Raw genomic sequence first — 16,742 nt, forward strand, 5'->3', positions numbered from 1 at the left:
ATGCAATCTAAGTTACTCTTAAATCTAGAAAGCTACTAGGAAAAAAACAAACAAACAAACAAACAAACAAGACCTTTACTTGGGTTAACACAAGTTCTCGTACGAGATGCACTTTTTGCAATAGGGATAGCAAGGCACACATGCTCCGTTAGCATCTATGGCATGCAAAATAGGGCGGAGAAGCCATCAAGCCTCTGGCTTCTGTCAAGCATGTATAAATCATAGACAAAGTGGATGACAAGAATGAAATAGAAATCACCACAGACAGAGAACAAGGCCTAATATGAACATATATGTGGTGGATTGAGCGGGATTGCTTTAGAGGCAGCTTCCTTTGATCTGCTCACATAAAACATCCAGAAAACATTTCTGACGTTTCTGTTTATTACACCCTAACCAAAGAGATATATGGGGTGGTAGAAAAAAAAAAACAGGAGAAGAACTGTTTGTAAAGTTGTTGAAATTGCGAGTAAACATTTTTAACACAACTATATGCATTATGCGCTACGCAAGTGACGCAACTGAATTGTGCAAATAAGAAATAAAATAAATAAAAACGCTAAATATTTGAAACCTGAGGTGGGTGAAAGTAATTTAAAATGAGGTGAAGCTGGTACACGCCATATTGCAAATGATCCCTTTGAATAGATTTTCAGACACTTACTGAATATCTGTGCATGTGGTCAGCCTTGCTCCAAAATCCCAATTTCCATTATCTGTGTATGAGTCAAAAGGGTCCCTTTGAGTCAGAAATTACAGCATAAAAAAAGATAAATTGTAGAACTTGGTGTTAACAAGAATCCTAACCTTTTGCTCAAGAGAACAGTGCTTCCTCTTTTCACATTGAATAGCAAAAAATACAAAAATATCATCTGTCCATTGTGAGGAGAGAACAGTATATTCTAATGCTTTGATTAATGGGAGACTGAAACACTGTGTTACTCTTACTCAGTGTCAGGGGCAAAATGACTCTACTCTGTGACATTTGCACATTCCATTATCCAAAGTCACTGAAATGTAACTATAGAAATCTTCAAACCTGACTCTTTCAGGATAAAACATAGTTAGATGTAGTACACTAAAGAGGACAGGGATTATCTAATCCCTATAGACCATACCAGAAATATTGTACATCTTGTATGGGTGGAATAATCACTATTATTATTTTATGTTCCTACTCAACATGAGCCATTTATACATTTGTTCTCCAAATTCCTAAACCAGACGTGTTATCTAGAGGTTTGGCGGAAAGGGATCACCAGCGTACGCAAAGAAACATGTCCTCAGTACAGATGATCAATGCCCTTGTATTTAACATACACCTCACATACTGTCCCATTCCAATGACTCACACATATACAAGTATGAATGTAAAAGACTCTAACATGTACAAGTACACAACAGACCCTCCACATCTTCTCCAGTCACCTTTTTTTTTGACATCTCAAGAAAAAAAAGTTACACGAGACCTCTTGGCATCAAAAATATCATTATTTCATTCAAATCTCCACTGTCATGGAGAAAAAAACATATTTTACTCATGTAAAAGCTTCTCAGGTTTGGAGTATCCAAACAGTTTGAAGTCTGCTTCATAGAGCTTGTATAGCTCTCTTCTCAATTCATACGGGATGTTGGCGAACCAGTCCTGCTCCCAGCTGCTTACTGTTCGGTTACGGTGGCTCGCTGGGAACTGGACCACGTTGTCAACGCGGAGAACTCGCAATAAGTGCTCGGCATCCTCGTCCAACGTCTCCAATTTTCCAACAAAGTCATAATTAATCTGGCATGGGTGACATAAACGATACATTTGCCTCCAGTGCTCATTGAAGGGCATTCCTTTTTCAGTTTCAGGATCTAACAAATATTGGATGAAGTTTGAGAAAGACGGGCGAATCCCAGCAGCAAAAGCATCCACCACTGAGGCAGGTGGATTGGTGTAATTGCCATATTTTCTAAGCATGATGACGGCAAATCTTTTATAGAAATCCTCGTTTTCCTGCTCGAATTTGTTACGATAAGCAGAGATCAATCTGACGAAAGGATCCCTAACAAACAGAAACTTCGTGTATTTCTTCAGCTTGATCTTCATCAGGTGGCGAGAGAACTTTCCATAGCGCTTCCAAAACTTGTTGAAGGTGAAGTGCAGGCTACTGTTGTGAATGAGTTCTGTAGGGACGTCCAAAGGATCCTGGTATGGCACTCCATCCACCAACAGGCTCTCACTCAGCACGATCATGATGCGCTTCCAGTTCGTGCACGCCACTTTGGGAACGTAACAGTAAATAATCCCATGCCGGTCGTCAACGATGAGATGATCCAACTCTTTGTTGGGAATATCGTCAAATGTCCTGTTCTTCCCAGGAAAATCCAAGCTGCTGTTGCTATGGCAAAGGTCGTGAACCAACCGTTTTCTGGTCTCCTGCCTCCGCTTCATCTCCGTGGAGATTGGGGTCAAGTGAATCTTCCACTCCCGTTTTGGCACAAACTTTTCATCAGCCTTCGACTCCATAGAGTCGTTGTGAGACCCCGCGGGTGCGTTGTCTTCTCTAACCTGCTCGGTTGGGTCTGCTGTACCTTCCAAAAACTGGTTGACAAATGCATCGATGTCTGACAAGAAAGAACTCTCTTTGTCTTCCTCTGCTTTTTGTTTTGGATTCTGGTGTCCCTGGGGAGGGACACGTGAAGAATGAGGCCCAGATATAGTGGTGTGCAAATAAAAATGGGTCGCTCCCACGTCATCCCAATATATGATAATCAGCAGGATCATGAAGACAGATCCAAGGATTAAAAAGATGCGAAACAATCTTGACTTTCCCATTTTGTCTGACTTGGACAGGGCATGTGCCATCTTCACCTCAGCTCCAGGTTTCCATCATCTTCCCATGTGGGAAACATTGCAACCTACAGATCAGTTCAAAGCATATATTAACAGCATGGCGACACAAGCATGCAGTTTTCCATGATGTTGAAAATACTCTTTATGACTGAGTTTGTTCTTGAGTAAGAGTTATAAAGGAACTGGGGAAATACAATGAATCTGCCATACTGTAAATTTGTTATTATTCATTTTATTATTATTCATATTATAGCTTTTTGATTGCACAAAGAAAAGAAAAGCTGTTTGTAAGTGACACTTTTCAGGCAAATCTATAATTTTGTATCCGTCATTTGGAAGTAAGGGACTATACAATCACATAGCTGATAAAATAAAGCCCTTGATCCTTCACGTGGTTTTGAGTCTGTTTTTTACATTACAAAAAGACTTTATTACTAAATAAGTAAAAAGGACTTCAAGTCAAACATCCAAAATCACGGGCAGCTGCGAGTAAACCTGAATTTCACTCCACGGCTGGAGTTACACTTATCCTAAAGGACTACTTTATGGTATGGTAGTGTGATTTAAACAAGGTCAAAACGTCCTCAAACATACTCTACGGACTCTACCCATACACACTTAAGTATGTGGCTTTAAAGCACAGTACATCTCTTCATCACTCACTGAAATTATGTAAAATCTATAAAAATGACTAAATAGTTGTCAAAGTTTAGATGTAACAGAATTACTGGTGATTCAACACCTTTTGGTAGCTTGAATTGTCAGTGTCAGTGGTGTACACCCGTCAAAACTAGTCTGAAAGTATTGGTCGCTGAAACTGATATTTAAAAAGGGCTGGATGTGTGAAGGTGGCTTATCAACTGTATCTTTTCATTTCTTCCAAAGAGGAACAATGTACTGAGGTGTGGGCCCTTTTCAATGGCCTGAGTGTTCAGTTTATATTCATTATATTCAAATTATACACATTATATTCAATTACATTCGAGTGTTGATTATTTACTTAAAAAGATTTATTACTTGATAATGCTTACTATCACGAAGAATTATGTACCGGTGACACTCGTCGCAGACAGAAAACTAAGCGCCTGCCAGAAGTCGCACTCAATCGCTTTAAGAGTAAACACCATAGCACTCCAATAGCGGACGTGTTGGCACATGTTGATAAAACTTGAATGATAACCTGTAACATGTTTCTGCGTCAGAAAACTTCAGCATAAGATGTATATAGCAATTCCATACAGTCTAGACAATCATTTCTGAGGCAATGACGAGCTGGCAACCATTCAGAAGTTTGGCGTTTAAACGACTGCACAACATAAAGCAGTTCCAAATTTAGTAAGACGAATTACTGGGTCATTTTTTTTTTCAGGTTTCCGACTATTACGTCGTAATAAGATTTATGAAGTCTGCATGAGTACTATTTGCGAGGCAGATGTTTCATGTGACTCAAATGTTTCAGGGAGGGAGTCTCGGACACTGACATGTGAATAGCGGACTGACCATCAGCCTAGCCACTACTTCCGCTCCATTCTAGGTTACTCTTCAAACACTACTCAAACGCTAAAATATCTCAGCAAATTATTCACTGGTTCGTTCGAAAAATAAGTAGATGTACTAATATTCCCTCTGCTTTACGCTGTCAGCACTGCACTATACAGTACTTGTTCATCATGTGCAAAAAGCAATCGTTCACATTCTGCCGAATACAATGTGGCTCTTTGACACCATCTCTCTCAGACTGGGGGTAGTGGGAATAATGACCTACTCACGAAAACTGCAGCTAAACATACAGTAAGTAGATTATCTCTTCAGATGACACTGTATATATACCATGCTATTATTCACATTTAACAAGATAAAGTCTACTCTTGAAAATATTCTAGCAAGTGCCAACATCACTTCTGAATCACATTTTCCATTTAAGTCCCTCTAAAAACAGCAGGGTAAAGACTCTGACTTAGGTCAGATTCTATCCGAAGCGAAATCATATTAAACAGTCGTTGGGTGCTCAGCTGAAATAGAAACTGCAAAAGAATAACGTGTCTACAAACATGGCTGTAACGGTAGACTCACCTCACCACAGGACCTCAGATCTCTCCACCCAGACGGCGTCAGCTGAGAAGGGATGTGAAAGCGGGGTATTTTGATACACAGCTTCACAACCAAGTCAACGCGAGACCTTAACATCGCGAGATTTGAACGGCTTCTTAGGCAAAGGACCGCGTGGTGCACGTTGGACAGAAGTGACTTTAATTCATTCTGTGATCCGATTCCGCAAACATGGGCTTACGATCATAAATGATACGAATCCCTTGGCTGTTGTCACTTAAGGGCGAACCGCAGTATTGATAACTACCGGTAATTTAGTATATGAGGTTTTTGAAGACTGCTTGTCACTTGAATTGTTTTTTAGGCACGACATTAATAGCACCAGTTTTATTTGCATGTAAAGAACTGGCTGACAGACATACTTATTATTTTATAGACTTAGTGTTTACTTACACGAGACAGTTGTATTGCCTTATCAGTTTTTTGGTTGTTGTTTTTTTTCTTTTCAGGAGTTTAAACCATTTCTTCTCTTGAACAAAGACATTTCCTATACAAAGGATGCACTGTCTTAACCTATACTTCATTTGTTATAGATGCCCTAGGGAATTTAACGGGCCTATCAAAGTGGGTCATGTGCAGGAAGTTCTTCCTTTGATGTGCACATTCTGATCCTGCTTACAATGCAGCAAAGGTTCCGGTTGTATGTACCAGCCAATCATCATGTTAGACCCTAAGCATGTATCTCAGATCCACTTCAGAGGGGTCTGTGTATTTAACTGCTTGTATTTAGCTGTTCTTTTGGGTGATGAACTTTTGCAAGTAGAAGTCAAGAGTTGCAATTATGGTCAGTAAACCTGTGATGGACAATGCTAGCAAAGCAGTAAATGACATCCATCAATACAGGAAGTACAGACAGAATCTCACACTTTACAAAGCCATGCATCAAACCATAAAAGGTAAAGGTGCGGGAACATTTGCTTCACTGTACTGCATATCAACCACCAACTAAATATACTGACCACAATGCAACCAGTCCTCTTACCTATGACTCATTCTCACCTACATGGTTTCAGAGGATTAAGTACTGCAATCCTCTTTCAGAGCACCGTTCAAAGTGCCCTTACCCCCCCCCCCCCCCCCCCCCCTCCCAGGTATTGTGTTTCTTGCAAAGAACAATGAGTTGAACAGGGGAACAAAATTTTAAAAACTTAGTGTGAACCAGGAAGATTTCAAGCACAATTTTATGACGCCATCATCCCTATGGTACATCCCTACGTATCCTTTCCTTTATATGGATCAGTGTCCAATAAATGTTTCATTTTAAAGATCTAAATCCTAATAATTATTCATTCCAAACTACTGAATAACTGCATAATTATACTACTTTATGACTAAACTCACTTTATAAGCTCAGTACGCATGTCTTAAAACACTCACTTTCAGAGTAGATTTTGATCCATAATTCTTGTTTCCTTTCACATTAGGTAAGTTAAAGCCTCTTACTTTAATGCCAAGCAAGACAATCCCAACGACACAAACTGTGACAACATTACTGTGTGTAACACAGAAAACCATAAAATTCCTGTCAGATTCAGATCACTCTTAAAGTGAAAATATTAGAACTGACGTCATCTGTGCTCACACCGACGACGCATGGTTAAGTCCTGTGGTTTATGTGAAAGCTTCAGTCAGAATGACTTCATTTCAGCGTTGTCTGAGAAAAGCAAAATTACAAACGTAATGGAAACTCAAACACTCAAAAAGGAGAGGATGTGTAAATGGTCTTTATTATACCTTGTTGTGCATTTAATATCAGATAATCTGAACGGAGGAGGATAGAGCCAGCTGTAGTGCCAGTTTAGCACACTAGAACGCTCCGACGTCTGGAAAACCTTCAGAGAGAGACGCTTTTCCATTCTGTCGGTGATGTAAAAACAGTTCGTGGCACGTGGTGTGACGTGGTTAAAGCCCTGAACGACGAGGCCAAGCTTTTACTCGTTCGCAGAATCGAGCCGTAGAAAAAAAGTATAAACTTGGCCGTAGAAAAAAAAAAAAAAAAAAAAAAGAAGGCAGAGCTCTCGTGCAGAGAGTGGTCTCCTAAAAGTGGAACAGGTACCAAATGAAGCAGCAAAACAGTGGCACAGAATTCTCCTTCCACAGTTACCAATATTAAAAGGCACTCAATTGATGCTGATCAAGAATTATCCAGGAGAGAAAGGAATCACCCGATACTTTAGAAAAATCTCAACTGTGTTCCCCCCAACACGCCTGCACTCCTCTTCAAGGAAAGGGGAGAAACAAAAACACGAAACACTGGGGGTGGAAAAAAAAAAAGAAAAAAAATACTAATTATTTCAAACTGAAAAATGCATGACAGATGACACATGGAATTGAATAAACAATAAACAAAGAAAGATAAAAAGCAAACTGTAAAGGCGTCTCACCAGTTATTGGGATTACGCTAGGTCTCCAAGGGGAATAATTTCTTCATTGATGAAAAACTCAATGGTCTCCTCCTCCCAGTCATCAACATTGCTGTCCAGTTCGTCAGTGTCCACGCCTGGAAACAAAACGCATTACCACCGTTCAAAATATACCGCAGCAACCATTTTAATTAAAACCGTTTTATTAGCCGAGCATTACAAAAAACCAGACACGGCGTTCGCTGAAAACCAAATATTACGTCAACGTTTACTTTGCAAAATGTTTACCCTCGTCACGCCTCACTCAGTGTAACTTCAAAATTCGTTTTGGGTTGACCAGTCCTTTAAATAGAGCAGGTTTAACTTTCCTACCTCCTCTGAGCTCCAGACGGAGAGGTCTCTGCTCCTGGTGCCTCAGCATGGCAGCCTCGCGGTACTTGCGATACTCCTCCATCATGGAGCGTCTCTTGTCCACGAGTTCCTGTGTGCAGAACGTTCACATGAGTCACCATGGAAACCACGTCATGAATCGACAGTCGCCAAATGTTCAATCCAAAAACTCACTAAACCCTATCGTAGCCTTACCTTTGATGCCTTGGACTGACTGAGACGATCCTTCTGCTCAAAGATCTTGGAGTATTTCTTCAGGTCCTTCTTGATGTTCTGTTGAATGTGGAAGGGGGGAAAAAAGAACAATGGGAGTGTGCACTAACACATACGGATAATTTCACCTGCTGATAAATTTAACCACACGCTTCTTCTCACCTTAATCTGCTCTTGAGTGAGAAGAGTGGGTGGGCGTGGTCTCCACAGTAACTGACAGAAGCGTTCTTTGTTGTTCTTCTGCAGAAGTCGGCCCTGGAAAGTCCAGAGCCAGTAGGCGTTGTCCACCTGAGAGGACAAGAAAACAACGGGTCAGGTTACTCATGTGGAATCTGAGCATTTCTGAGGAGAAACAAAATCCTTCTGTGCTTGAAAAGTGAATGGAATCGGATTCAGGAGGCACCAGTACCTTGTGACTCCACCAGGAGACAGAAGTCACCACAAATCGGCCTGTCGGATCCCACTCCACGTCCGAAGCCATGTAATGTTCAGCAATGTTCATCATGGTGCAGTCTGAGGTGTCCACAAACGCCAGGGCTCCATTCATGCTACAGTTAACAGAATTTTGGTATACGTTAGTAATTTTGGGATCTTACTGCACTCCATGAAAACTGATGCCAAAGCTGTACTCCCTTATTGTGGTAGTACTGACCTTCTGAGTCCGGCCAAGACCAAAAACTGTCCCTGAGGACTCCAGAAGATGCTGTTGGCCTGCTGCTTGTCAAACATCTCTGTAAAGACAAGGCAGAACACAGATTAAACTTCTTTAAGAGTACTCGGTGTAGCCTACAGTTAAACATCCATCAGTCCCACAAATGATACTCACTGATCAGGTCGATCTTGCCGTTGTTTTTCACGTGGTAGAAAGATGCGTTAATCCTTGGAGATTCACCATGCAGCACAGCAAACTTGCTGCCATTTGGTTCCCAAGCAAAAGCAATGATGCTCTCTATAGAACGCGAAGAAAATCATGAGGGCAAAGCTGACAGAACAAAATGGAGCGATACAAACAGACGAGCCACGGCTTCATCCCTCACCTTTCATTTCCACAACGTCCACAGGGACCTGCTTTTCCCTCATTCTGAAGATCTCAAAGTTTGTAACCACACCCTAATGAAAAAAAACAAAACAAAACGGAAGGTTAAAACTTTGAACTCACAGACACACAGGTTTGACCAAACTGTCCTTTCACAGACTGATCTTGCTGTAAAGACACATACCTGTGTTCCTTTTGGAGTCCTGTCCACCTTCACACACAAGTAGTCACCGTTTTTCTGCCAGTGAAGCTTGCAGTCCACCACGTTAAACAGGTTCCGGACCCTGATCTCATGCCTGGATGGGAGCTGCATAAGGGTCACTCTGGCTGGGATGTCTTTGTCCTCAGGCACCCAGAAAGCAATGATATTGTCACCGGGGGACCAGGAGAAATCTCTACCGAGAGTAAATAAAAAAGAAAACTGATAAGGTAAGCAGTTTGGGTTCAAAACTTTAGCTTTCACCAAGGCAGCACAATCAGTCGATTCAAGATGTTGCATCACTTGAAAGTACTGGCAAGAAATTCATTTGGATGGTTCAGCACTTACTTAATTCCATTTATCTTCAAACTTTTCTTATCCAGGAGGCCCATGGACTACAGAGAAAAAGCACAATTACGCATTAGCTGAGCCAACGATTCATTCAGGGAGGAACAAGAGAAAGAAACATTGAGACTAAGAAATTGCACCAGATGTAGGCAAAACAAAACTTCAACAGCAAACTAAGCAACACTTCAGAAACTTACTGGAGTCTCATAGATACTAAGTGTGTCCTGAGTCATTCTGGCAAAAAACTTTCCATCTTGACTCCACCTGAAAAGAACAAGTTGATCGCTTAAGACAGCTATTTAAAGTTATCTTACACAGACCACTTCTAATTTGCTAGAGATAAACATGCGTCAGTTTGTCCACACTCACTTGAAGATAGGCCAGTGGGCAGAGCTTTCACAGTGAAACCCTCTTTTCTTCTGCCCAGTCAGGACATCCCAGATAATGATTGCCTGAGGATCATCTTTTGTGTCCATGAGCGGACTGAAAGTGACCACGTATCTGAAACGAAACAGGTCCTCCGGTCAAACAAGCACACGACAAAACCAACCAGCTGGTCAAATGACCTGCAAGTGCACATCTGACACTGACTGTATCTTTGACAAAAGGTGCATCCTTACCTCTCACATGGAGAGAAGTCAATGAGTTGCACTCCCTGATGGCTGAACCTCTGAATCTGCTTGAACTTCTCTCCTCCCCACAGAGCAATCCCTCGTTGATGGAATGTAGCCAGGTAGGTGCCTTTGGGAGACCAGCGCACATATGTTTCTGTCCAGCGCTGTCATAGACAGAAGAAAAAGGCTGTTACCAAAACATGTCCCTAAGTCTGAACCGGTAGCCTACATATCTGCAGGAAAAGATGGGATGACAGAACTACAGAAGGCTATCGGATAAAGACACGTGAACAAAGAGAAGAAGAGCCTGCAGAGAAGACTTACCGCCCTCTCCTCCACTAAGATGGGCTCCTTGATATCGTTGGAAAAAATGCCAGTTCTTTCACCAGATTCATAGATCACGCTATACTGATCACGACAGTCAGGATCCTCCAACCAGTGACGGAGATTGCCCTGTTAAAACACGGAGACAATAAAGATCTGGAGTGTCAGACACAGTTCCCTGAATAGAATAACGACTCCTCCTAATGGAAAATACATTTATGATTCAAAGTACTCACAAAGTCTTTAAAGGGCTGTTTCTCTGGAGCTTCCCACTCATCACTGATTGCCATGTACCTAGGGAGAGGAAAACGGCATGACCTGTGATTAACAAGCTTTAGCAGTACACTAAGACAACTTATTGTAAGATTAACAACATGTAAATACATGTCAGAGGTAAATATACAAATTACAGCTGATTAAAATAATGTTGACTTACTTGTCAAAGTCTGTGAAGAGATTGACACGAAATGTGTGCTGCTTATCCAGCTTATACCCATCGGCATTCTTCACTGCTTCATGCGCATGGCTTGGCGCAGAATACTCCAGAAAGATGTACCTGACAATGGCGGAAAACAGACATAACCTTTTTAAGCTCAAAACACTAACATCCACAATAAAGAACCATAAAGTGAAGTTATACACACCCTTTGGTCTTGCCATCAGCTTCGGGGTAGAATTCATTGGTGATTTTCCCAAACTTTGAGAAGATTTTGTGGACGACATTTTTGAGTTTCTCTAAACGCTCTGGTCCAACCTGAGGGACGTTATCCACGAGAATGACCGAGTCAATACCATCGGCCTCCTGTGGCTTCTCCCTGAGAACGTCCTCCAAAAGCTCTGGAGGAAAAAGAGACACGGACTAATCGTCATTTGTCTTTAAAATTCAACGATTTTCGTGTAATGCAGGAGGAAACTGACTGCCTTGTTAGCCATAACTTTATGACAAGAAGCGTCATACATCTACACAGCGCTGTGCAACAGACATGCACGACGGTTGATGAATAAGTGATATTTCAATTGATGAACATCATGGTTCCTCAGAGATGACCATGGAGGTTCACAACTAATCTTCAGATGATCTTATTCGCACTTTGGTAAAAAAAAAAAAAAAATGTGCACGCCTCAGTCAATCACATATCACAAAGTTAAAATGAAGTCGGGAGCTTAAGAACCCAAGTGGCTACCGGGATAAAAAGCTAGAGATGCGCTAACATGGTTTAAATACCTTCGTTAATTACCTACAGACTGTAGCAAATTCAGCTTATTATGTTGGCTATAACAAGCACTATAAAAAGTGCCCACAAACCGGCGAACGCTATTTAATTTACACGAACGATAAACGCATATGAGTTTAGGGATTACAAAATAGTTTACTCGATTGGCAGGCGTATATCAGACAACAGCTTTACGTTAGCCCCCTGTCAAAAGCATGCTAGTTAGCAACTTCGCTATCTTACTTTGGCTCTAAACGCCGTTATGGGCCTCGCCTTGTGAAGCCGGCTACTTTCCTCACTCCGCTTACCCTGATCACTGATGTCATCTTCGAAATCCTCAGGATCGCTGAATGAAGGCTCTTCGCCTTCATCAAACTCGGCTTCAGCCTCCATATCCTCTGTATCTCTCATTTAGATGCCGTTTGTGACTAATTCAAAGGAAAATAGCTCTGCAGCGGAACACAAAGTCGTTATCCAGAAATTTTACTTAGCAGGCCATGTGCAATGCTCCCGGCGCCAAGCACTCAGCAGTGCGAAAAGGACTGTACCATGTATTCGAACTACACTTTAGAAGTGATGACAATTTAGAAAAAATGGTACATGGCAGCTCTCACACGACACAACACATACATTTATGGACAAAATCATCTAATATACTCAAATAAGAATAGGACATCTATGATGTGTACAAGTAAACTGTATAAAATATTTCATTTTTAATGTAAAAAAATCGAACAAACCCCCGTCTTCTCTAATTTTGGTTTTTCCCAAAAGGCCTCCCCCACATTTCCGTTTCATCTAAGGAAGTTCAACCATGCGCACAGTGAGCCAGGTGGATTGGTCATAGTGTAGTTGACAGGGAGGGACCTGCCTACATTGTCCAATTGGATGCATAGCCTTGGTTGGTCTTCCGCCCCCCCTCCCCCATACGGCTCCTGTAGAGTAGGTCTTTAAGTTGGTCAACAGAGGGCGACATAGGACTTAGGTTGAAGGTTACGTTGTCTGAAATGAAATGGCTTCAAGTCTTAACCTCCTAATAAAGTGACATGGGAGAAACTATACAGTGTTTACCCACAACTGGGTTAAATTCGGGTTATTTCTATGTATTCACACTGCTTAATAAGAAGAGAGTTGTCTTTTGTCACTATTATGTAATGGTTAAACTGTTACCTTTACAGCTAATTTAAGCTGAAAAAAATCGATGGACAAGACGTCATGGTTCGAAAACAAATTCTTATCAAATGTAATCCAAGTGTTTCCAAATGACTAAACCTCAGTTAAACCTCTCATATAAGTCATCATACTGATATAAAGTTCATGAAACTCGGTGATGTCGATATTTATAAGATCATATTAAACGCAAACCCATTCTCTATGGACAATTTTAAAACAAAGAGGAACATTTTAAATCAAATTTGCAGTGATATCAGGGATTCAAGGTGACTAAAAGCAGAAGAACCGATATTCTTTCCTGTGTAAAAATTCTTTTATAACATTTTTATCCAATTCCATTTTGAGCATTGGAGAAGCAAATGAAATCAGAAAAGATACATTTTTATAAATGTTTATTGTTATTGTTCATTAAACTGTGAGTTTGTTTTTCCATACTTTCAGACAGCAAATTTCAAGTTTATTTAGACAATTTTGTCGTATGGGTTGTTACCAAGACTTCGAGTAACCTACCTGTCTCTCAACTAATTGTTTAACTGCTTTTCTCTGTTACATTTTCTAAAAGTCTGTTCCTCAAAGTTTTAATTCAACCTACAAGCCTACGCCGAGCCTAAAAACCAATAAACCAACACCTCAAAAATCTGACACCCTCATGCCATCATGTTTCCAGTTCAGCTGGTGCGAAAACACACATATACGTGGTAGGTGAATTGGATTAGCATAATCAAGCACAAAATCAGAAGACACAAATGTGTAAGACCTCACTCAAATATGATCATAACCTGAGATGATGCCAAGAGCTGCTGGGTCTAACCCACATTCTAAATGATTAAATCGCAGAGTCAACTCCTAAGTTAAAAAAAGGGGGGGGGGGCATTCAGGAAATGTAAGGATAACAAGAGTCATGAGATGTGGCCCATGTAAATAAGCCAGAGTTTACCCACAGAAAGGAGCTTTGTGTCCTAAGACATTATCTCATTTCTACACTGGAGTTTGAGCGATGACACGGAGGGTGGGGGGTGGGGGGATGGGGGGGTGTCCGTTAGGTGCTGGTTAATGAGCCTTCTTTGTTCAGGGAAAAATTAAACATAGTTTCCTGACATATGAGGAAAAATTGTCAGCAGAAGGCAAAAGCAACTGAAGTGTGACAATGGGACTTAAAATAGGCGGTGACAGGGCATTCTGAGGAGGCAACAATAGGTTTCAGTCAGTGAGTCACTTAAAGAAAAATGGCCCAGAAATGAAAGCCCACTCGGGATAAAACATCCTGTACTGATTAACTCTTGCATAACCCCTGTTTATTTTTTTACATTTGAACTTCTTCTCAAAGCAGTACACAGGAAGCGCAAGGGGACTTGCTTCAAATGTCTTTCAAATCAAAAGAAAAAAACAGTTCTTTCAAACCAAACAACCATTTCTTTCCTCTCTTTTTTTTTTTTTTTTTTGCCAAATGATAATAAAAAGGACAAATAACAAAAAAACTGAAAATATTGTCTGTGCCTCTCCTTGCAGTGAGATAAAAAAAAAAAGTTAGCTAAAGTATGCCAAAAACTCTGATGTAGGTATAAAAAAGAAGCCTTTTTTTAAAATGAGGTTTGAGTACATGGTGTAGTGTACAGAACCTTTGAAATACTCGGAGTTAATAAAGTAGATATAAATATTATAGATATCTATCTATAGATATAGATAGATATTAGGCATTTGACTTGAGAAAACCCCCAAAATCTTAATAACACACACAAAGAAGCACTACAAATAGGTTTTCAAAAAGAATCTTCTTTTTTGGCCGAGCCCAAAAACCACTGATATAAAACACTGATTTAAAACAGATCTGCATGATATGAATATTACATAAAAACAGAAAATTGCTTGTTTTTGTTCGGATGGGGGGTGGGAGGGGTGGGTGGTGGGAGGGCGGAGGGGTGAACTTTGTGGTGAATTTATACTAAAGATGGTTGTTCATTTCAGGCTTGATTTAAAATGAGCTGGTTTTGATTATTTGAAGTAGACTCACCCTAGCTGTGATGATCTTGACTTCTGTTAAAACAATTACACGTTTACAACAAGAAACCCAAAACAGTATCACAATTTTAAAACAAAAGTCTCCAGATGTTTTTGCATGAAGGAGATACTAGTAGTGTTGTAAAATGTTACTGTATCAAAAAGACATTTCGAAATATGGTCAATCAGCATAAAGATATTTATTGCCTTTTTATACAGTTCATATATACAAAACAAATGTTATAATTGTTAATCAAATTGAAACGTTTCACTCTTTTTACAATTATAGGACATAAGATTATCAGGGCAACAATGGGATGAATGTTAAAAGTCAAACAGCTGGTAAAGTAGATCACTTGTAGATAGTTACCCAAGCTGGAGCAACAGGGGACATTATCATGTCTCATTATCAAAGAACATTTCCATTGAGAATGACATGGAATCAAAGCAGAACTAAACTTTTTTTCTCAGAAACAGCACAGCTAACCCCTTTTTTTAAAAGGTTAGTCTGCGTTTAGGAAGACATGACTGGGCTTGTGACGTAAAGATTTAATATACCAGTCTTTCCATGAGTTTATGACATTAGACATGTTAGATTCAAATCTCAAAGCCATGGCACAAAGAGGTTTAAGTCTAGAAAGAAGATAGAAGGGTTGATTAGGAGGCACATAAGCAATTCTTCATGGACAACATGTGAACTAAACGACATCCAAGCTAGCACACGTGAGCTTCTCCAACAAAAAAGAGAGAGAGAAGGCATGAAAGCACAGAAGCAAAGTGAGCACAAATTCACCTACTGAAATCCAACAGCCTGTTCGAGACCATTCCTGGCTGCTCAAGGTTTTTTTTTTTTTTTTTGAGAGAGAGAGAGAGGGAGAGAGAGAATAGATGAAACATTACTGTGAGTGTGGAGGATAGGGGGCAGCTGAGCACATATCAACTGTGACTCAGACAGGCATTCAGTCAGCTCTGCCATTTGACAAGGTCTTGATTAGAAAATGTCTACCGTGCACTGGCTTTCTCCTTTCAGTGATGAAGGGGGACACAGCTGACATATTCAATACACGCTACAAAACAACCTTCATTTCAAAATGAAAAAGAATAACCGACGATACACTTTCCACAAACCTGCATGGTAAACAACCCTTAAAGAGGGGAAAAAAAAACAAAAAAACAAAAAAACTCAGTAACTGTACAAGCTCAACATCCAAGTCAACGAGGAGTCACTTGCGTATTTGAAGCTGATTAGAGGGGCTGATGACTCTTTGAAGAACGCATGAGTCAGCAAAGGCTGTCACTGATGACACATGCAGAGCTGGAGAAAAAGCATATTGTAAGTGTAACCTATCACAGTATCTCACTGGGGAAATGAACTTATTCTCACTGCTGAACAGCCAAGGCAGACCGAGCTACATGTAGAGAGCATGGAGAGTAGTAAGAGATCAAGGGTTTTTCCCAACGAAAAGATTGGGGGAGGGTGTGTGTGTGTGTGTTGGTGGGGTTGGGAGTCTTTTTCTTTCTTTTTTCTTTTTTTTATTCCTTCTTTTAATCGCCTGCTGAGGATAACTTGAGGCTGAGGATAACTCAAACATTCTGACACATTACAATGTTTGGGCCATTCTGGGATATTTCATATTACAACATCCTAGTAATCTGCATAGTGATGACTTGTAAAAACCAAAAAAAAACAAAAAAACAAAAAAGTGAACTGGAAAAGAAAAAGGAATTGGAAAATTCATTGATACCAAAACCAACAAGTACACCTCTAATGCTTTGGTGATGTTCTGAGACCTCCATAAGCCTGTGGTGATAACTGGAATATAAAAGAGGTGGAAGAGGAAAAGGAGGAGGAGGAGGAGGTGAGGTGAGGAGGTGAGGATTTGACTGCACTCTACGCCGTGCGTGAGTGCGTGAGAGGTGCACAG

At 40.5% G+C, this 16,742-nt stretch overlaps 2 protein-coding genes across 2 annotated transcripts; both read right to left on the bottom strand.

Annotated features, from left to right (window-relative positions):
* Nucleotides 1-1,534: 1,534 nt before the first annotated feature.
* chst12a (carbohydrate (chondroitin 4) sulfotransferase 12a) lies at nt 1,535-2,848 on the bottom strand. Its single transcript, XM_030790886.1, has one exon. It carries the CDS (start codon nt 2,846-2,848, stop codon nt 1,535-1,537), a length of 1,314 nt encoding a protein of 437 aa, XP_030646746.1.
* A 3,801-nt stretch (nt 2,849-6,649) lies between these two features.
* eif3ba (eukaryotic translation initiation factor 3, subunit Ba) lies at nt 6,650-12,172 on the bottom strand. The gene is made up of 19 exons (XM_030789795.1): nt 11,955-12,172; nt 11,077-11,269; nt 10,869-10,988; nt 10,669-10,726; nt 10,433-10,561; nt 10,115-10,272; nt 9,864-9,995; nt 9,692-9,758; nt 9,495-9,541; nt 9,132-9,342; nt 8,949-9,021; nt 8,738-8,860; nt 8,564-8,642; nt 8,321-8,459; nt 8,074-8,199; nt 7,894-7,971; nt 7,681-7,789; nt 7,330-7,445; nt 6,650-7,198 (listed from the first exon to the last, which is right to left on the bottom strand). Exons 1-18 carry the CDS (start codon nt 12,055-12,057, stop codon nt 7,342-7,344), a joined length of 2,049 nt encoding a protein of 682 aa, XP_030645655.1. The 5' UTR covers nt 12,058-12,172; the 3' UTR covers nt 6,650-7,198; nt 7,330-7,341.
* Nucleotides 12,173-16,742: the final 4,570 nt, after the last annotated feature.

The sequence above is a fragment of the Chanos chanos genome, chromosome 13 (genome assembly GCF_902362185.1).
Source record: "Chanos chanos chromosome 13, fChaCha1.1, whole genome shotgun sequence".
NCBI classification, from domain to species: domain Eukaryota; kingdom Metazoa; phylum Chordata; class Actinopteri; order Gonorynchiformes; family Chanidae; genus Chanos; species Chanos chanos.